Source organism: Urocitellus parryii, chromosome 2 (genome assembly GCF_045843805.1).
Source record: "Urocitellus parryii isolate mUroPar1 chromosome 2, mUroPar1.hap1, whole genome shotgun sequence".
NCBI lineage: Eukaryota > Metazoa > Chordata > Mammalia > Rodentia > Sciuridae > Urocitellus > Urocitellus parryii.
In genome coordinates this window covers 10,198,692-10,222,047 of record NC_135532.1, presented here as the reverse complement: position 1 = coordinate 10,222,047, position 23,356 = coordinate 10,198,692, and the positions used below count along the sequence as shown (strand labels likewise).

Here is a 23,356-nt window from a genome sequence, read left to right as displayed (position 1 = left end):
CTCCTTCTTCTTCTTTCTTCTCCCTCCTCCTTCTTCTTCTCCCTCCTCCTTCTTCTCCCTCCTTCTTCTCCCTCCTCCTCCTCCTCTTCCTCCTCCTCCTCCTCCTTTTTCTTCTTATTCTTCTTCAACTGGGATTGAACCTAGAGGTGTTTACCTCTGAGCTAAACACCTCTGCCCAGCCCTTTTTATTTTTTTACTGTGAGATAGGGTCTTGCTAAGTTGCTGAGGCTGGCCTCAAGAGATGCTCCTGCCTCAGCCTCCTGACTAGCTGGGATTATAGGCATGTGCTATCATGTCTGGCCACTATAAATTTCTTTATTTGTCTCACTTTAGAGTACACATGAAGTTGTGTCAGTAATGGTATTCTCAAAAAATAAATACAGCACTTTAAATTAAATATAAAGAAGACATATTTTGCATGGGAGTCTTTGGTTGGGGTTTGAAGCTCACAATAATCTGTTTCCATAAGTATTTCCTTTTCAGGCAAAAATCTTACATTTCCAAGTTCATTACTTAATATGCTTGTGGTCGACTATAGAGTGTTAAATTCTGCATACTTTGATAAAAGGGCTTATTAGATGCACTATGAAAATTTACATTAATCAACATATTTTATTCAAAACAGCCTAGAAATAAGAATAACATCAAACAAAATAACATACATATATGATTCTCACTTCTTAGAAATATGTAAATGGCTCCTTTGTTAATACCAGAGTGCAGAATGTTCAGCAGAGCCCTGGCTGTGTGCTAGAATGCTGTGGTGCAGCAATTTCCCCTGCTCTAGTCCTGAGCAAGTGCATTGCATAGAATAAGGAAAGGTTCACAGGAAATCACTGATCCTCATTATGGGAAAGCTGAACTATGAATAAAGTAAAAAAGACTGGTTGGCAACTTTTGGAACTATCTTGGTTATTACAAATTGGTGTAGTGCAGCCCAGTCTCATATCTGATCCAAACACTCCTCACCTCCCACCATGCTAAACTACCAGTGGGACTTGTGGTGGTGTCCTGGGGAGGAACATGGTCCCCTCTTTCATGGTGCCTCATCTCCTTCTTTGGCATCTGCACCTCCAGAGTGCAGGCCAGGGCGAGGTGTAGGGCAAGAAGGCATCAACCTAGGAAGCTAGCCACATCTCATGGTGGTCCTGTCTGGTTTGGTCTGGATCTAGACCTGTTCAAAGCTCGTGAACTTTGCCGATGGGAAACATGTAGTTTGTAAGCAGAGTTTTGCTTCAGCCTTCTACAGTCTCCAGTCTCCAGTCTCCTAACAGAAAGGGAGTCTACTCTTCCTAGACCCCTCCCTGGTTGGAGCATCTCTTGAGCTGGCCTGGCCTACAGGCAGGCCTCTGGCTTCCCTGCCTCCCTCTAGTATGGGAGCCACTGAAATCCCCTCTGCAATTGATGACATGGCACAGAACTAGGAGGGGCTGGGGTCTCATAAGGTGTTCTTCTAGACAGTCCTGTAACCTACTGCCACATGTACACAGACTGGCCTGTTACCTTCAGAAATCTCTAGGCCACACGTGGGCATGTTCACCTGCCCCTACCCCACCATTTTTCAGAGGGAAGACACCAGTGCCTTTCACCAGTCATCTCCCCTTGCCCTATCCCGTGGCTGCACCAGGTAGTTCTGCTGGCCCTCCAGCTCAAAATCCAGCCAGGGGAGCCAATCTTTTAGCTCTCCAGGTGCCCCTATGTGGATGAGTGACAGTCTTGAAGCCTTCCCCTCCCCCTGCCCTGGGGAAAAGGGTGACTGATCTATGTCACACTGTACCCTGATGCCCACGCACACCTTCACTCCTGTATCCACTGTATCCACAAGGGAGGGGGCAGCAGGCAGATGATGGGGAGTAGAGGACAGGTCCTGACAGTCACCTCTGGAAGACAGAATCTGGACCCAGCTGCTGTTGGCTCACCTGAGAAGGTGAAGGGCTTAGCTCTAAGCTTTCAGCCACAAATCCAAAGTAAGATGAAATGACCCATTCAAAGCTACATTGAGGCCACGTGATATGATCACTTTCCTATAACTTTACAGCAAAAAATCACAGGACATGATGAATTTTAAGAGCCAATGATCTAAGTGGATTGGAATGGATGCATGGCTTTCCTGACTTATGCTTTCAATTTATCCACACACAAATAAGAAATGATGTGGTGTGACATCATTTATTAATGTGCCCAGGATTTCATTATGGTAAAATCACCTGAGTTCACAAAAAATCTTCTTACCCTGAGAGGCCACGTCTTACACTGGGCTCAGGGGCAGTAGCCCTGGTGCCAGACCCCACCGCACAAGTCAGGGACATCCTTGGTCCAGCTTTTGTGTGGCTTGGATGTCGCCCCCTAGTGGTGATACCTTCAAGTTGCCTATGCTGGGGGCTGAGTGCGTGGGCGGGCAGCTGTCAGCAGGTTCCCAGTAGGGAACAGGGGAAAGGTTAGAAAGACATATATCAAAAACCCATACAGCACGAACACCAGCGACACAATAGACACTGGCCATAAATAACAGATCTGGGCACAGTGAGTGTAGCTAGATGCAGCCCAGTGAGACCAGATGAGACCAGACTTCTCCAGATGAGAATGAGATCTGGAAAGGACCTGATAAGAACCTAGTGGTGGTGGTGGTGATGGTGTCTCAATTTAAATCCTTAAAATGGTAGAAAACAATCATATAAGACAATACAGAAGAACGGGGAACCTAACTTATCCAATCAAATAAGACACACCAGATACTGGTTGAGCAAATCAGTCCTGTTCAACCACTAAAGACTATAAATGTTCCAAAATCCAGAACACTTCTCATCCCAAGCATTTTAGATAAGGGATACTCACCCTGATTCAAATTAGACTTGAGAGCATTTTATGTACTATTACTTCCCCTGTGCCTGGTCCGGTGTCTTGTACTTAGCAAGGACTCAAATATTTGATGAATAAATGAACAAGCAGATGGTTAAAATGCTTTGGGAAGAATTGAAAGTATTTCAGAAGAGGAACTGGAGAGGCTGTGTGAAAGTTAAGTCCACAAGGACTGTGGGTGGTGACATCTCCAGCACTCATGTCTGGTGTCGAGGTCTAAACAGGTAAGTCTTATTCCAACTCCTCCCAACGAGTTCTAACAGCTATGAAAGTATTCTTTGATTCAACAGCTGTCAGACACTGCATGAGTCTGAAAATCAGTGGTCACACTCTTTTTCTTAGAGCCAGAACAATCTGGTCTCCCATTGTCTGTGGCAGGAGTTGGAATCAGAAAGGTGCTTTCGGGGGACTCTTCACTGTCAGCCTTGCTATTTTAAGTGGTTCAGTGCAGTAAGCTCATTGTTTTCAAAAGTTATGTTCTCTTGATTAAAGGAAGTAAGCAGAGGAGCATCCTCAGTGCTAAGGAGTGGCTCACATCGAGGTGAAGTGAGTAGGATCTTCTCCCCATGATTGGGCATGTTTTCCCTCCAAACTCCACTCTTTAAAATCTGAAGGTTTATTTTGCAGAGCACTGTGAAAAATTACATTAAAATCATTTTGAACCAGCTCAATTAAATAATGAAACAACCAACAAGTCACCCATGTGAAGCTGAAGAGAGAGTCTCAGGTGTGCAGTTTTAATGCTTGTTCAATGGAGGAGATTTAAATAACCTAAAATAATGAAATTTTGGAAGGGTTTATAGAAACCCTTCCTCCAAGAAACTTTCAAATTCATAAAATTTGGGGATTAGTTTGATTCACGGCAGAAAGAAGTTCCTCCAAGTGCTGAGAAAGCTTCTCCTGGTTGCCTGGAATTCTGAGAGCCTCCTTTACTCCAGTTGTCCATGGTCTCAGCTGTGCCACTTCTCAGCTTCAGAAGAGAGTCGCTGCTGTGGAGGCCAGAGAAGGAGGCTCCAGAGTGTGCTAGTTTCCTGAGGCTGCTGCTACAAAGTACCAGAACCTGGTGGATAGAATGGCAGAAGTCTATTGTCTCACTATTTTGGGGACTAGATGTCTTAAGGTCAAGATGCTAGCAGGGTGAGATCCCACAGGTGTTCCAAGGGAGAGCTTCTGGGGACCTCATCAACCCACGGGGTTCCATGTAGACATATGGCTCCAAACTCTGTCCCCATCACAAACTGCTCTCCCTGTAAGTCTGTCTGTGTTCCTTCTCCTCTTCTTATAAGGGTGCCAGCCATACTGGATTGGGCCCATTCTCATGGCCTGATTCTAACTGCATTACATCTGTAAAGACCTTATTTCCAATGAAGTCACATTTATAGGTGCTGAACGTTGGAGCTTCATTATATTTTCCTGAGGGACACAATTCAGGTCATACCAGGAGGGCATCAAGTCTTACAGGTACCTCTCCTGTTCTGATCTGACTTTCTACATCCCTGACTTTTACCTGTTTGACTCTGAGAAACCCAGTTGGCAGTTTCCACTTTGTGGATTGACTTCTACATTGATATTGTGTTGTCTTGATGTTGATAATTGATATTCTCATTTTCTGAGCCTTGCCGTGACTTCCTGGCTTAAACCTTGATCCAAACAGTTCTCAGCCACTTTGTTTCTTTAAACTGATCTTATTACTGTTCATGTCTTAGTGTGACATAAGAATTTATTATTTAAAAATGTCGAACTTTTTTTTTTGATGGAGCTATTTCAGAAATAGCATATCAAATGCAATATAAGATGATCTTTTGAGATCTACATTATGGAAATTTATGGGCAGTCAAATGTAAATGAAGAGTCACCTCCAACTGAAAGATTGAGAGTAGCTTTAAGTGGAGTTCAGTAGCTTGGAAGGCTTTTAGTAAAATGCAGAGTTCCAACCCTCAGCTACTAAGGATTATAGGTTCTTCAGGGTACGGGCCCTTTACCTCCTGGTCAGTCCTTTACCTCCTAGATATCTGATGCCTCCAGGGGGTGGTTCCTCCCTGTTGACTCCGGGTGTTGTACAGATGCCATTATCTATTCATACAACAATGCAAAAAGATTGGGTAGCACTGTAGTAAATGGTGTTAATAGTATCTAAAAGATATTTAAGAATCAGTCAGGAACTAAGTGATCTGTCAGAAAATGCAGAGTATATAGATCTGAGAGCAAAAAGTGACCCTCACTTTCTTAGCTGTCATTCACTCCTCATTTTCTGCAACCCAACTCTGCACCACCCAAGTCTCTTCACCTGCTCTAGATGACATCATAGTCCACCTCATAGGGATCACTACTACACTGAAAGTGTCTGTTTGTTACCTTCTCTCTCCATCTCACAAGTTACTTGAGGAAAGAGACAGTTTCTTGGTCATCACATGTCTCTTGTCACAACATGACACCTGTAGCAAATAGTCAAGAATATCCAGAGCCCAGGCTTACAGAAGGGAGACTTAGTCTCTGGGATGACAATAAGGAATATCTCAGGTGTTCTTAGACCACACCATTAGGATTTGAATCATGCCACCCTCCTCCGCATCTCTCATCCAATTCTGATTTCTGACTCATTAAGCTCTATTCTGATGATGAATTGGATTCCTAGAATATGCAGGTCTATAAGTTGGATAAGCATCTCATTCAGCCCACCTTCTAGACATGCTTCTCATCATGGACAGAAGAATTGCTTGTCAGAGCACAGTGTCTTTTGGTAAGGATTCTGGTTTAGATAGTCCATGGTATCCCAACTCAGGCACTTGGAAATTACGTGAACTTGGGCATGAATTTACTTCCCTGAATGTCAGTCTCCATGTTTTGAATATTCAGGATTAAATCTGAAGTGCCCTGCACAAGGAAGTTTTCAATTGGCAGCATTACACACAGCAGTTACCTGTATTATTAGAACAGTTATGTCATTCAGTTTTACACCACATTAGGCTGAGTTCATCCTGGGAGGGTGTCAAAACACTGAGGAGACAGATGGCTCCACTCAGATTATGAGATGGCAGCCAGGGTATTGGGAGGCATTTCCAGCACCATCCCTGTCTCCTTGCTGTGGCCCTGAATCTGGAATGAGCTCTCAATGCAGGAGGCAAAACATGAAAATGGAAGCGTCAGGGTGTAAGAAGACATCAGTCAGAACTCCGGTGGATATGGATTGGTTATAAGGTGACGGCCCATGGGATCATGGAGGCTGAGCAGTCCCATGAGTTTCCACCTCAATCCGGAGACCCAAGAAAGCCAGTGTTAGAGCTTGACGGCCTGAGAGCCAGAGAGCTGATGGTGCAGGTTCCCTCCTAGGTGTGATAAGGCCGAGTGACCCAGCTTGGGGAACTGGGGGAGAGGGGCTCACCTTCCCCACCTTTGGTTTCTCTTTGGACCCTTGGAGCATCCAGTGCCTTCCTGGTGAGAAGGAACTGCTAAACTCACACCTGAATTCACACTCTGATGTCTTCCAGAAGTAACCTTACACATGCACCCCCAAATACTGTTACACCAGCTATGTAGACATCCCCTACCCCAGTCAACCTGACACATAACATCAACCCTCACTCAAGGTGAAAAAAATATTAACCTGGAGCTCATATTAAAAAAAAAGAAATAAAAAAAGGCTAGGGATGTAGCTCAGTGGTGGAGCACTGGCCTAGTATGCACGAGGCCCTGTACCACAGTACCACGGGGAAAAGAAAAGGAGTAAAAAGAAAGGAATAATAATAATTAAAAAAGAATATAAGATTTTTGTTTCTAAAAAAAACGTCCCAGTTAATGAGAGTTAGAAGCTTCTGTGAAAATGTACCCACCACCCTGCAGTGGACTTCATCAAGATAGGACGTCACTGCACTTGAACCAGGATTCAAATGAGACTGGACAAGAGCAGGGGAAGCAATTTTTAATTTCACAGCTTTCAATTTAATCTAAACAGAATATCTATACTTCTGTTTTCAATGATTCTTTCCCTGAGGCTTCTCTGTGGGTTTTTCCTTATAGTTTAATGAATTTTATACTGCTTTAAAGAAAACCCTTTCAATCTTTCTCACACTGCACTTGCAAAAAGCACTAGAGCTGAAAGAATTCTCTTCATTTTCTAAATTTGCAGAACTCCACCCACATTTATTCATTTCCTAGTGTTAGTCCTTACCATTGAGCTTCAAGGTTATCATTTCATAACTGTTCCAAGAACAGTTTGGGGACAAGTTTTTGTTCTTGTTTTTTTGCTTCTATACCAATTGATATGTGTTCTCAGCACTCACCAAGATCACACATTCACAGATAATCTCATTTCTAGTTAATTTTTTGATCTCATGTAGAAAACTATGTGAGTGTGCTGTGCATTTATTTATTTATTTTCAGGTTCTGATTTGGGTTCATGGGATGCTGTAAAGAGAAAAATAGTCTCTACTTAATTAGATATGGGGTCACATAAATTATAGCAGCTACAAAAGAGTGCTATTGTGCTAGGGAGCTCTTGTATCTTAAATCCTACACACAGAGGAAGCAACAGAGAAATTTTGCATGGATGCCTGATGGGGGTTACTTTTTTATTGCACTGTTTTATAAGGGTATATCATTGTTTTTTATTTGTTCCAATTAGTTATATATGACAGTAGAATGCACTTTGATACATCATACATAAATGCAGTATAACTTCTCATTCTTCTGGTTATACATGATGTAGAACCATACCAATTATGCAGATATATATATACACCTAGGGTAATAATGTCTGATTCATTCTATTCTTCCTACCCTCATACACCCTCCCCTCCCTTCACTCCCCTCTTCCTAATCCAAAGTAACTCTATTCTTTCCTAGGTACCCCTCTTATTATGAATGAGCAATCCACATATCAAAGAAAATATTCAGCCTTTGTTTTTTTGGATTGGCTTACTTTTGCTTAGCATGATATTCTCCACCTCCATCCACTTACCAGCAAATGCCATAATTTTGTTCTTTGAGGGGGAGTAAATATTCCATTGTGTATATGTACCACATTGTCTTTATCCATTCATCTGTTGAAAGACACCTAGTTTGGTTCCATGGTTCAGCTATCGTGAGTTGAGCTGCACTAAACATTAATGTGGCTGCATCACTGTAGAACGCTGATTTTAAGTCCTTTAGGTATAAATTGAGGAGTGGGATAGCTGAGTTAAATGGAGGTTCCATTCCAAGTTTTCTGAGGAATCTCCATACTGCTTTCCATAGTGGTTGCACCAATTTGCAGTCCTACCAGCAAGTATGAGTGTGCCTTTCTCCCCACATCCTCCCCAACATTTATTGTTGCTTGTATTCTTGATGATTGTCACTCGGGCTCAAGTGCAATAAAATTTTAGAGTAGTTTTGATTTAGGGTGACTTTTAATAGCACTATTTATCTGAGTGTAACCACGATGACACTGTGATACCTTGGAGAGAGATGATAGAAATGGGCACTTTACATGAGAACCTCTCTAACTTTGTCCCAAGATCTCTTTTACTTCCCCTCTGAAACCCAGCTTCAAAAATCAAAAACAAAACAATAGAACCTTTTCCACCAGATGCTCTGAGTAAGCAATACGAAGTTCATTCCCGCCTCTTTGTTTTGTTTTTTTAAAGAAAGCCTCTATGAGGAGACTTCAGAGCTTTGGCATTAAGGAATCAGTGCTGCTGCCTAGGACTTGTGGATTTCCAGCTGGACGTACTGACGTGGCATGTCGTTAGCATGTGGTCTCCTACTGGGTAAGAGCAGAACACCTTTACACTTTTTCAAGTGTTAAAATGGCCCACTAGCCCCACACCTTCTCATGTGGACCCAGAGAGGCCAGCATCCCTGGCTGGACCCTGCTGTCTAAAGTGGAAGGAGACTACAGAGGAAAATAGTGGGAAAACACAGGGCGTCACGTGTCCACATAGGGAGGAGACAGTCCCTGCTGTTGATCATGCAGAGCACAGGGGCCTCCAGTGGGAAGGCACCGCGTCCTGTGGCATTCCTGCCTCTGCGTGGCCACACGCCTGCCCTAACCACTGGGTCCATTCACACACCTCCCTGAGCGTCCTCTCTTGAGGGTTTCCAACTTCACTTCTTCTCTTCGGCATTCTCGTTTCCTCTATGTTTACTCTCTGCCATCTTGTCCAGCTTCTGGGTGCTATGGCCTCTCCCAAGCATGGAAGCTGCTTTCTCCCCATCTCTCCAGCCCTTGAGGGTCTTCCTCTTCAGCCTCTCTATTTTAGAGGTCACTGTCATAGGTCCCCATTCCTCTTGAAAAATATCTATGAATCAACTTCTGTGTTTTACCACAATGGATTAAAAAACCCCACACATTCATAAAGATCTCTGGAGGTCTCACCACTGCTGATTTGCTGCAGGCATATCATGTACCTGTCCAAGAAGGGCCACTGCTCCAAAGTCATAAGGGACAAGGTGCCCTGACCATGAACGGTTCTCATCAGCACTCCACCCCCAGTGCCTCTTACTAGAGCATCGGATTTTTTTAAAGGAAACAAAGAACTATTTTGGAGAGTTTTAATGACTTCACTGTTTAATTCACCACCATTCTTCAGAGAACTGGGCCTTACCTCAATAGCTGCTTGGTGAATATAATGGTGACACTGTCATCTAGAGCATCATTATTTATTTAAAAAATTAATAGTTTTATTAGCAAGTGCTTCCACTGCACCTATCACTCATAATATGGCTTTAGCTTGCTTCAGCATAGTTTACAGATGATGAACCTAGGCTTTTGGTCCAAATTGCCTAGGTTCAAATCCTAGCTCTGTCATTTGTTAGCTGTGTGACCATGGACACGTTATTTAATTTCTCTGTGACTTATCTTTCTCTGTGACTTATCTGTGACTTATCTTCCTCATCTGTAATACGGATAAAATAATAATACCTGTATTGACTGGTTGTTTTGAACAGTAAATGGATAATAAGTGCACCTGGCACTGAGAAAGGATACAGCAAATATTACTGTAGCTATATGAACCTATAGATTGGTAAAAATAGAAAAAAGGATTTTAAAAATTGGAATTTGAATTAGCAAATAGTGAATTTGGAATATGTAGTATTTTCTGGAACTTGAAACATCAGGAAAATAAATTTTTTTTTCCCCCTCACAATCCTTCAATTCCTTTCTCTATCTGGGATAGTAAAAATAGAGTCTATACATTTAGATCTTGGGGGTTGAACCTGTGTACATGGAAAATTTAATAAACAAACATTTCACACAACATTTTGATTAGAGATTTTTAAGAAGCTTCTAAAAGACTGTAAATATCAGGTATCTGCATGATTGTGAACACAGTGTGAAACTGCAGGTACACATGCTTGTGTGTGGACCCGGAGAGGCCACCGTGTGTGTGTGTGTGTGTGTGTGTGTGTATTCATGAAATTATTCTACCTCAAAGGCCAAGATCACTGAGAATAAGGCAAACCAGAGACATAAAAATGGCGCAATTGTCAACACCAATGAAAATACAAAAATTTCTTATGCAAAATGGAAGACATATTTAAAATCATATTTAAAATAATAATAGCTCCAAGTATGAAATTCAGTGATTTTTGGGTATGAGATCAGTAGAAGAATTTAATAGATTTGTAGTCTCAATCCAGTCAGGAATAAAGAGCAATGTGAAAAGTACTCGTGAAATGGAATTGCTGCTTTATGGTTAGAGTTTTCAGTGCCCAAATATTTTTCCTTATTCAAAGAAAACACTCCAAAATGTGGGCTAGCACAATTGGATAACCAGTTCTGACATACAGAATTTTCAGAAGCACAGACTTCACTAATACAGAGCAAATGTCTAAATAAAAGCCATTTCTATAACTAATGATATATATAGTAAAATTGAAGAGCCACACGTTTATTTAACTTCATAGTTGAGGAAGAAATTCAGATGCCAATTATGGTCCTGAGTTTTTGTTAATTTTTCCCATGGTGTCAGATAAAAATAAAATGAAATGCCTAAAGTAACGGTTGGATATATAAATGCCAAAAACAAAAAGTAAAAAATTTAAAGAGGCTATGCATATATGGGTACAAAAATAACTTAAAATACCGAAAAAAACAACAGTGCAAAATACTCTGAGATTTGATTTCATAAATTAAAAAAAAACTGCTACATAAAATTTTATTTTACGGCTTTCTAGCAGAAATCCTATTTTAATGTGGGCTGGAATCATGTAGCATTTTACTCAGCCAATGGTTATTTAGTATCACATTCAATCTGGCAGTTACAGCAGTTAGAAAAAACAGAATATTTTCATTTTATGTATAGAATACACATTTTAATGTATTATATCAGGGACATTCAAATTTTCTGCATAATAAACATGGCAGATAGGAAAATCCATATCTAATACCAGATTTGAAAAGCATGGTCTGAAGTATTTCTACAGCTGCAGATTTTTATTGGTCATGTAAAATTATATGGTTGATGAATTTCAATTTTGTACTGACACATTGCATATTTTTCCACAACTAGAATCCACATAAAACTTTTGTGTCAATGGCATGCAAGAGCTTCCCAATCATATTTGAAGAACCCATCACTGCCGCCACAAAGAGAAAAGATCTGGAGAAGTCATCTATGAGTGTCTTCTGCATAGCTCCAGGACAGGGAAGAACTTAGGACCTTGTTCAGTATGCTCATGGTGGGAATCTTCCTATCAAATTCTTATTCCTTATTGATACCCTTGGTTAAAAGCAGTGGGTTTGGAGGTAAGAGTAATACAATAAAATGCCTAAAGTGACCATTAGATACATTTCCAAAAAAGCTTACTTTTTTTCCCCTGCTGTGTTAAAAATAGACAACTTCTGAAAATTCTGAATGTACAGGGCCTTCATATAATTCCAACAGGATTGTTTTAGAGCTGTGTTTTTGCTGTTAACATCTCAACTATTCTTGCGTGTTGGTGACCCAAGAAAGTCTTCTGAGAGCCCACTCTCTCACCAGCTAACCACTAAGACCCCTATGCTCCATGCAACAGAAACTGTGGTGATAGCTGGCCACCCTACCATCTTTCTGCCATTGTAACATAACTCCCACACATTCCCATATCCATTTATAGGGTACAACTCTCACTGCCATGACACACAGTCTGTTTTCATACACAAGTGAGCACATATCTGATCATTTATTCTTTTCAATTTCTTCCAATCCCTATGGGCTTGTAGAGCAAATTCTCTTTCAGTGCCTAGAGGTCAGATAAATTGATGTTTCATATTTTATGATGGAATGATGATCAAAAGTATTACATAGAGTTAGGAGAACTGGCAACCTGGCCCTGTGGCATTTGATTTCCAGACAACCTTCATTCAATGACAGAGGGAGAATGGTCTTCAAATCCAACTTATTAAACTAGACCTATCTTATTTTTTTTAACTCAAAAGTAATAATCTAAAATTATTCCTAAGATATTTATAAAGCCATAGAAATCTCCCATGTTGTTATTAAAGTTAAACTTAAAAAGGACATTTTTCCAACTCAGACTGTCTTCACTTATTAAATTCTAATATTTTTTGCTTTGAAGCTCAAACTTTTAATATCACTGCAAGTACACATTTTGCCTTTATTTTTCAAATGCAGATTTTAAAGTCCCCCTCCATTACTTACTTGTTTAAGCTTCTTTAGATCTTCATCAAGTTCTAAGTTGTCCAAAATAACAGCAACAAACAAACTCAGGAGGATCTATAAAATGGTTAAATAACAATGAAAAAACCCACTTGCCAAAAGTAACAAAATATTATATAATATAGAATATCTACCTAAAATACATCATATATAGAATTCATTCAGTGAAAAATAAGCATGCAGTTGAGAATCATTGCATAGGTATTTTAAGGCATTTGTCACAAAGACATAAAAGGAAATGCATATGTTAGCTGAAATAAACAATATAAAACATTGAACTTTTTAATGAAGACAATTTTAAAAGAATTAGAAATCTTTTCTCATTCAATAGTCACACCTCTGGGACTCTATGCAGAGAAAGTAATTTTAAGTACGGTGGAAAGCTTGATCGGCAAAGGTGTATATAGGAGAGTTGTTTGTAATAATGAAGTGCTGGAAATAACACCCAGCCTTGTATCCATCGCTAGGAGAGTCCCAAGGATCTATAAAATTCACCTCGTGTAGATAATCCCACTGCAGCAGCTCATCTCCAAGATGGGCACCCGCAGCCCTTCCCAGCCTCTGCTCTTGTCGCCCTTGTGTGGTCCCCTCCTACACTGCACAACCAGGAGGGTGTGGAGAAGATAGCATGCAATGTGTGAGGTGAAGCACGAAAGCCACTGTGTCTTCACCGGGCTCTCTCTTGGATCACCGTTCTGGTGGAAGCCAGGTGCCATGTTGTGAGGACCCTCCAGCAGCCCTATGAAGAGACCACGGGGTGATAAACTGAGGCTCCTAGCAATATCCAGCAAGGAACTGAGACCTCTCCAATAGACTGGAAGGTGACCCATCTTGGAAGTAGATGCTCCAGCCCCAGGAAAGCCTTCAAGGTGACTGCAGCCCCATCCAACTATGACCTCATGAGACCTGGAACTCCAGACACCAAGCTAAGCCTGTCCCAGGTGGCAGAAACTGAGGGAATAAAGGTTTATTTGCTAAGAAGCTTCTAAGATACAGGGGATTTGTTTCAAAGCAAAAGATAACTAATGGAACTTCTAAATTTTTACAATGTTGGAAAACACATTACAATGTTAAATTAAGAGTATATATGGCGGAAATTCAACTATGTATAAAAAGGAATAACAGACACAATACTGGAAGGCAGTTACTCTAGAAATGCAAATAGCACGTACTTTTGTGTAGTGAATAAAATTTCCCCCCTTTTTTTGTATTTCATGAAATTTCCCTCTCCTAACAAATGACTCTCATTTATTAGTAGTAGACAGTTGAGCATGTAGGCAAGAAAGTTGAGGCAATATCTTGACTTCAGAGTATCAGAGATGATTAGGCAGAAGTGAATGATGAGCTCTTCTCTGAGTTTAGTGGAGTGTACAACCAGGGGAAAAGGCCCTAAGCATCATAAATTGTGGCAGACTATGCTTGGCTGGGGAAAAGTGCCAGCATTCTTCTTCTTAATAGCCATGTCCTTTGGGATCCTTCCAAAATGTGAAGAAGAACCAGAATGGTCATCGGTGGCTTCTTCTGTCACCAGGTCTGCCACACCACTGGCTTATTCTGAAGCAGGCTTTATTCTAAACTGGATATTCACACTTCACTCCAAGTTTTGCCTCTTTCCCACAATCTCAGTGATAAAAATCATGTCAGAGGTGGAACCCACTTTTCCCTGCATCCTCACCCCCATTTCTGAGGTGCCCACTTGCAGTCTCCCCACATAGAGGCTATTTTATATCACCTGCTTCTGCCACCCTCTGACCCTTGAGCAGGGCCTGGATTGCTCTGTGTCCTAATTTAACTGGATCTCTCTCTCTCTCTCCAGGAAAAGTGCAAACACACTTCAAAAAGAAAAACGAAAATGCTAAATAGGGGAAAAAAGGAAGACTGTTTCTTTTCCTTTAGAAAAGTTTTAATTGTGCATTTTTTCCCTTTGAGATGTATGTGAATCTTCCTAAAATCTAAATGAGCCACTCACTGGATTGTAATCCAGGAATGGTTTTCTTAAGGACTGGGGCTCTCTCTTTGACAGATGAATAAAATCAGGAGGGATAGTGCCCCAAGTCCCTTTCTCATGGGAGGGTTGGAGTGGAACCCAGGCACCTGGTGGCCAAGCTGTAACACTACCTACTTGTCACTGATTTTCCCTTGGTGTAGGCAGTCAACTCCCACAGATGGCCACTGCAGTCACCAGGTAAATTAGGATGAATTATATTTAACACATGGTACTGTCGAGTTTTCTTACTTGAGGACTAGCTATTTTTACCTCAAGAACACGCATGTAATTTGGCGGTACAAAAGGGTGGCATTTCTTCCAACCTTGTCACCTCCAGCAGGTGGCTGGTTATGCCCATTGCCATCTGGCTTGATGCTTATTCAATATGAAATTTTCTTCCTTTTCTACTCTTATGGAGAGGTTTTCTGGGTTGGCAGGAGATTTTGCTTTTAATTATTTCCCCAACACTGGACAGATGCTGGGCTACTAAAGGACAGTGAGGTTATGTCATCCGATTAACAACAAACGTACTCTGATGGATTCCGTGCCTGTGTTGGGCCCTTTCCGGTCAGGAACACAAAGCGACACTGCACTCTCGGCTGTGGAGTTCATAATTAAATTGAGGGGACACACTCAGCAGCCTAGTGAGGAGGGCACTGAGGCTGGGGTCAGAGACCTTGGTTAACAAACAGTTACCAGCTGCATGACAATAACTAGCCAATGAAGAGTTCCGATGCCCTCATTTATAAAATATTATGGATGTGATAATAATAGCTCAACCAACTGTAGCTATCATTTTTCATTAAATCCTCTTTCAAAAACCTGATGGATAGGATAATCTTCATAAAAGAGACATCAATTTTTGTAGGTGAAAATGATTTTCTTGATTATGCTATACATGTTTAATTTAGTTTATTCCTCCATTTCTTATGATGACTGAAGGTATAATATTGCTATATGAATTCAACTTAGTTTTCTAGATCTCAATAACAGTTCAAACAATGTTCCTGTTCCTTTTCTTCAGGGGTGATCCAAACAAGGATGTTCACATCTTAGGGCATCTGGTCCACTCTGAGCTGAGTCCCCACCCACGGGATGAGGATGAGGATGCTTGTTTCCAGGGCTCTAGGCTTCCATCTGCCAGAGTGGCCACCACCTCAGTTCTGGAAAGCTCAGCAATATCCCCAGCAATATTTCATGTGAGTTTCTCAGAGCTACTGAAATTAAATGTATACACTTGGTGGCTTAAAATAAGACATTTATTCTATCGTAGTTCCGGAGGGTGGAAGTCCCAAATCAAGGTGTGCACAGGATCTACACTCCCTCCAGAGACTCCAGGGGAGAATCCTTTCTTGCCACTCTCAGCTGCTGGTGGCCCCAGGCATTCCCTGGCTTGTCACTAGTTAACCAGTCTCTGAATCCATCTTCACAAAGCCTTCTTTTCTTCCTTCCTGTGTCTTGTCTTGGATCTCTTCCAAGAACTGTTTTCATGTGGAAATGAAGTATCCCCTGAAAAGATCTTATGTTGGTAACATCATCTCCAATGTATCAATGTTCAGAGAGGAAATGATCATGGCAGCTATAACCTTGCCAGCTGACTAATTCATTTAATTGATTAATAATTTGATGGACTACTAGGTGGTAACTCTAGGCAGGTGGGGTGTGGTTGGAGAAAGTATGTCACTGGGGGCAGGTACATGGCTGATATCTGTTCCTGGCCCCTTTCCCTCTCCATCTCTGCTTCCCAGCGGCCATGGGTGGAATTTTCCAACATGCCTTTCCACCATGATGGTCTCCCTCACCCGAGGCCCAGAGCAATGGAGTCAGCTGAACATGGATTGAACCTCTGAAATCATGAGCCCAAATAAATACTTCCTCCTCTATGGGGTTTTTGACAGGTCTTTTGTTCACAGCAAACAAATACTAGCACAAGAACATTTTTTCATTGGCTTCAGAACCCATCCAGATAATCTGGGATGATCTCATCCCAAGATCCTTAATTTAATTACAACTGCAAAAGCCTGTTTTCCAGTAAGACCACACTCACAGGTTCCAGAGGTTATGGCACAGACAGGTCTTTTGAGTTCCCCATTCAACTCACTCTGCTCTCTGTGGTCTTTGCCTTGGGCTTTTGTTTCAACATAAGCTATACCAGCCCTCCATGCTCAGAAAAGTTTGGAGGTTTTGCCGTTAAACATGGAACTAAGGGAGACTTGCTTTTCAGAGAGCTTTCTGAACCTCTCTCTATCCAGACTCCTCATGTAGCTACCCAACTCTGCCAGGTTGTTCCTGGTCCTGTTTCCCCTGAAAGTCCAGACAAGAAGTGGGCTCAGGTCTTGGCCGTTGGAACCCGCCTAGCTGGAAGTCTATACTGCTATTGCTCCTGGGTATAGGGCACCACCCTTGATCATACCCCCTTTATACCCCATTCGGGAAAACATTCCTATTTCCTCTCAAAATGCTGACATCTGAAGGAAAACTTGAGCAGAGGCGGGGAGGGAAAGGAAGCCTATTCAAGTTATCACAAACTAAGTTCTGTATGCTCTGAGCATTTAGATTTCTGAGTGCCCTGGGGGTGCATGGGACATCTTATTTAAGAATGTGAAACACGGATAGACACCAAGGTTGCACTATAAAGGAATCGATGTACCCAGGAGAAGACTGTGATAAAAGCAGGGAGCTGGAGAGCATGTGGCTGGCTCACTCCAGCTCCCAGGGAGGATGTTGGGCAAGCTGAGAGGCGGGTCAGGGCAGCAGTTCCCTGAGCACCACAGACAGAGGTCGGGAAACACGAGAGGGTGGTTATGATAGTCGAATATGATGCATTCAGTTTCTCCTCTGTTAAGTGTTTCCTTTGACAAATTCTGTTTTTTTTTTTTCTGTTAATGCCCTTTCAACCTGGCTCTTTGAAATTGTAACTAAACAGTGTGAAATACAGTTTGACAAAAAGTGATTAGATGCAGAATACTTCTTTTCTGTTCTAAAAATTAATTCTTCTCTGAGCAAAGAGAAAAAAGCCACCCTCAGGTCACCGCAGAGCAGAGGCAGACTTGGGATGGTCACTGCTGGGTCTCCTTGTCATGGCATATGTGATTTTTGTGGTAGATGGGAGAAGGCAAGACTCATGCAGGAAAAGATTTGGCTTTCCTAGGGAAAGCCTATAGGACTTTGCAATAGGAGCACCAAACTCACAGGATGGAGAAGAGTCAGTTGTGGGGAGGTCATTGGTAACAAATTTAAGGCTAATATAAGAGAAAGCTTAAAGTTTGCACCAAGCTGGTGTTAACCTTGATTTCATTCCATAGAGATCTTTGAATGTTTAAACTTTGTTGTTCCATTAACATGATATATTAAAGCAAAATGAGAAAACTAGTTTAAAACAGAAATGAGTTTTCTCCTGAACCTGTTTGGACGTGGATTTTTGGCTTATCTTTGTCTCCTTGTCCCTTTATAGGACAGTTTGACACCCAGAGTGAAAGATGAACAAAGATGGAGCTAGTCTCTCTGGAAGAGAAATGGAAGATCCAGGAGAGCATGGGGAATTGGCAGCTGATTGCCAGAAGGTGAGAATTACTTCGTAGTTCTTTTCTGAAACTCTAAGAAGGTGACAATAACCACTGTGATCAAGAAATAGAACTGAGAGGAGGCTGCCAGCCCAGTTTCCATCATCCTTAATTTACCTTGTCTCGATGCATTATTTTCTTACACACCTAGGGAGGAATTGGTCTGGGGGAGCAGGCTGGCCTGGGTGCCAGCCACTCACCAACACATGGCACCCAAGTCATGCAAATGAGTGACAAATCCTCATTCTGAAAGCAGGAATCATTCCTCAGATCTCTGAGTGTTTTTGTTAGTTCTGATTTTATGGAAGGCTGAGGTAGGGCTCATTAATAATCTGGACCCATGACATCGATGTCTACATCTTACTTCAGTCAGTGTCTACCCACACGTGCTGTGCCCAAAGGGTTTCCATCCCATTGTGTGTGGCTTACAGGCTATGTGAAGCTCTCAGCGCTGTGCTGAAGAATTTTACAGGGACTTGCCACATCAAATCACAAGACTTCATCATGTACATGAAACACTTTCATATACTACCAGTTCTAAGTTATGCAGGAAACGTCACTTATTTTTAATATTTAGATTTATATAATATTTCCATTTAGAACATAACCCAGCATACTACATCACTATTTGTTTTATAAATTGGGCGATTTCAGTTGAAAAAAGACCTTGCTTCCTCTTGAACTTGGTTAAAATACACATGTACTTTCAACAGAAAGGTGTTTGGTTTGTACATAAATAAACACATAATTCCATTTATTTATTTCATGTATTGTCTACTTGATTATATTAATATTCAACATAGTATATGTTCTCTGATCTGTTGTGGAATATTCAACTGATTTAATGTATCCATATTTTATGATCAATATCGATACATTATGAAGCAGTAATTTCAATGAGAAAAGTGGAGAATAACAAAATAAATACTTTGGGTATCTAATTGTTCAATTATAATTGAGATTATAATGCTCATTCCTAGGGTATTTTCAGCATTGACAATGCCTTTGGCGTGGAAAATGACACTTATCAGCCTCCCAAAGCCCAGGAAATCCCTTAGGATATTTATGAATGATATAATGACATGCTAGTGGAATTGTGAACTTCCTGCTTAATGGATTTCCAAAGCAAATTTCCAGGTTCCAAAGGCTCCTCTCACAGTGGTTGGCCATCATCTGACTCTCTTTCTCTCAGGCCTTCTTCCACTTCTTACACCGTCCTAAGAAAGCTCAGATTCACCTCTGCTAAGGGTTTGAGAAGCACTTGCTGTTTAAGTTTTACACATTTAACTGCATATAGTTAAACTTGTTTTTCTTCCATTTATCAACAATAAATTTCAGTAAAATTCAGCAAATGACTAAAATAATTGTGTTTACAAGTATAATTATTTCCTCAATGGCTCTGTCCAACTCTCTGGACACTAAGACACACTTTGGGGTTTGCAGGATTCAGGCTACTGAAACTTATGGTATCTTTTTGCCAGAGGGCAGCCTTATCATTTAGAATGGTTTTCCTCCAGTAGGACTTCCATGGCTGTAACAATATGTACTATTTCACTTTCTCTTTAACTCTGCATATAGTCATGACCTCACTTATATATATCTTTCCATTTTCATTTATTCTCCTAAAGTTTACTTTTTAATTTTCTTTTCCTTTTATATTGCTTTGAGGTGGCCCTTTAGCTGAAGTGTCACCTTTAATCTTCTTCCTTTCTCTACTGTAAAATTTATAGGTAATTTCTATTTTTTTTTTTTTACTATTTTCAAGTATACAATGAAGCACAACAGGGATCTGATCAATGCCTACAACCTTGTGGTTTTTTTTCCTCTTTTTACCATTTATAATCACACTATCCAAAGCTGTCTTGTAGCCTGAAGTATGAAACAATTTCACTTTTTATATGGGTCAACAAAAAGTCAAATGTAATCAGAGCGGTGTAAAATGGGATGTGTTCAACACAGATGCACTATTAAATGAATTCTAAGAAATCAAGTTATTTAATTTACACTTCGGAATGTACATTTCTGTCAGCAAAATATGACTATTCTCAGCAAGCTGCCGCAACCAAGGCAGAATCAAGAGATTGCTGTGTTAATTTCAGCACTTCAAAGGTAACAAAGAGAACATCCACAATGAATGCCTAATTACATTCTCCCTCCCTTCAGCATTCACATCACAGGGCTTTCCACGGAGACAAAACACTGACAGGAAAACAGGGTCTTTCAACTGGTTAAATCTTCCATAGTCCTTATCCCCAAATCACTGACTAAAGTGGGGGGAGAATGAATTCAACCAGCACAGGGCAAACCGCAATCAGAACAGAAACAGAACATATACCTGACAGAAGAGAGAGAGGTTTTAAAGGAACAATAGATAGTGATTATGAATATGCATTTGCTATACGCTTAAGTTTGATTTTCATTGTGAGCTGACAAATTGGAGCCCCAGGAGCGACAAAATGGCCTGCTGGTTTTTATTGCAGAACAAGATGCAGCCAAACATTTTATCCCCCTGCTGCCTGGCACGTGTCTGTCCTGAGAAGACTACATCAGGAACGCGCCAGCCTGGGTGGCACAGCTGCTCAGCATGACAAAAGACAAACAGGAGCGTGGATATTGTACCCATTTTGGTTAACAAGCTTCTAATATTTTACAAAAAGAAACATAAATTGAACAAAAATGCTCACTTCAAGGTGAGTTCAAGACTACAGGAAGGTTCATGGAAAAAACATTTTAACTTATAACACTTCAGTTTCTAAGGACATGTGATATGTATATAACACAAGCCTGTCCCTTGCACACATACGTATATGTTGGTCTATAAACCCCCTCCAGATGTTTTACTGCCCACATTTTAGATCTCTCACATCTGGTGGATATGGAACAACTGGCAAGTGAATGTCTATTATCTGGGCATTGATCATACAGCAAATAACATGTTTCTTTTATCATCTGCACCACTAGCTGTACATGACAGGCCTTCATTTTCGTTAGTTGGTTTATGTTTACTTGTACCAAATCCTGACTGACTTCAGGCTCTAAGGAGATGTGGATTAAGCTCTTTCCCACTTTGATGAGGGTGGGTAGCCCCATACATTGTAGTAGAGATTCAGTAAATTTGTACTGAATCAATTGTAACTAACCTGATAGAGGCCATTCCAGCAACTGTCAGTCTACAGCAGGTACACAGGGCAAGAAAAACAACTGCTGATTGTGTTTCAAGCAAAATCTCAATGGAATGGGAAAGTGTTTTTTTTTTTTAAGAATTTAGACTTCTAAGATAGTATAAAAGTGGTACTCTGGGATTTAATTGTGACTGCATTTTCCTTCATTCAATCAATTTTCTCTCATTAAAAAATCATTTGTCAATTAAAAATCTAAATAGTTGACCTTCTTTGCTTTAGAATTATAATCAGAAAAATCAAATAAATATCCTAAAGCATTAAAATTCTCACATAAATCTGGTTAGGAAAAATCAATTTTATTTTATTTATCAGTGTATTTCATTAACTTATATCACATATGTATGTATGTGTGTATATATACATATGTAATATATGTGTGCATGTATTATATATATATATATATATATATATATATATATATATATATATATATATCACTCTAGCTAGTGAATTAAAAAATGACAAACGAGGCTTTGTCGTTTTTATGTATAGCAAATGCCTTGGTGAGTCACAAATAAGATGGCCCTTCAGCATGTGAAGAAGTGCTCCCTTAGTTACAGAGATTAAGGATATTAACGCCAGTGCTCCACTGTTCATTCATCTGAGGGTCAATGTCTTAAAAGCAAACAGTATCAAGTATCAGAAAAAATGTAAAAATATAGGCATTCTCAACCACTATGCTTGGAAGGGTAAATTAGTGCAGTTCTTCTGTGAACCGGGGTCCGCAAGTTTGTCTTTAATGGTCCACACAGAACATGCTTTAGGCAGTATCGAGGATATTATGTGAGTACTTACTTTTAAAAATCATTTTAAAAATGTAGAAAGCATTTGTAGCTCACAGGCTGTAGAAATACAGGTGGGGGGCCAGATTTGGTCTCTGGACTTGCAGATTCCTGGGTATAGAGAACTTTGGGCAAGATCCAGGATCCAAGTATTCATTCTACTCCCTGGCACAGATCCTGGAGACTCTCACGTGAGTGGACACAGCATTAAACCACATGGATTTCAGCAATGAAGAGTGAGACTTTGGAAAACAGCTAAAATATCCATCAGGGAAGGAACTGATAAAGAAGTCTGGTGTATTTAATCACTAGACAAGTAGGTGATTGTATCTACTAATGACTGAAAGGGCTTCATGCATATTTAGATACAAAGATCTCGAAAGCAATATGCAGTTTAAAAAGAAACTTCAGAATAAATGTAATTTTTATGCCATCTATTCTGAAAGTCACTGCTACTGATGATTTGTAAGGAGGAAAACATGGCCTAGCTTGTCCTCGGTGTGGAGTAGAGCCTCAGAGAAGCCATCAGTGTTTCTCAAACTACAATATATTAACACAAGTCTTCAAGATGTGTGGTATGAAATGTATTTAGATGATAACGTTTTATTTAAATCACTACATGTCTCAACAGATGCATGTATGTATAGGAAACCTCTGCTTTTCACTGATTTGCACACACACCTTTATGTTTACAGTCAACAATGCTGAACTAGAAAGGAGCCTTGTCTTCACTGGGTACAGCTGAGCTGCTGTTTTCCTTAGTGTTATGCAAAACAGGTTTCCCTACAGTTGACAGTACGCTCAATTTAGTGAAATACAATTGAAAAACTGGACGATGGACTCATCACATTAGATTTATCTGAATTGATGCCTAGGAGAAAAAGTGTAAGGAAGGAAGGAAAGAAGGGAGCCAGGGAACTGGTCCAGGAAGGGACATAAATGATAGGTTAAACTGATGAACAATACTTGAATAAATCAAGAACATCTGATCTCTCATTATACAATTTTAACATCTTTCAAGGTATACCTGTAATGCCCAAGCCATTGTATTTAAACCAAAAGGAACTTAGTTTTGGTGGTCACTATGACTCTCCTATCAGGGATATGACTTCCTCAGAAACATGAGGTTAGCTTACATGTAAATGACAGCCTTGGACACTACTGTGTCTACTGTTCTTACTTCAAGATATAGCCCACACAGAGGTCAGGGAGAGTGTCCAATTCCTCCCAAGTCACATTTCTAGTGACCAATAGGGCTAAAACCTGAATCTAGATTTCTGGACTCCAAATCTGTACTCTTGTACTAATTATATTTACCAAACTGTGCTCATTGACTGTGTCACGC

The 23,356-nt window shown here is 40.6% G+C and overlaps 1 protein-coding gene across 2 annotated transcripts in view; it reads right to left on the bottom strand.

Annotated features, from left to right (window-relative positions):
• Nalcn (sodium leak channel, non-selective) overlaps window positions 1-23,356 on the bottom strand; it is a 278,563-nt gene that overhangs the window by 88,603 nt on the left and 166,604 nt on the right. For both annotated transcript variants that reach the window (XM_026399552.2, XM_077792082.1), the window contains one exon: window positions 12,480-12,554. In XM_026399552.2, the coding sequence (XP_026255337.1) occupies window positions 12,480-12,554 (75 nt within the window). The remainder of the gene's footprint in view (window positions 1-12,479; window positions 12,555-23,356) is intronic.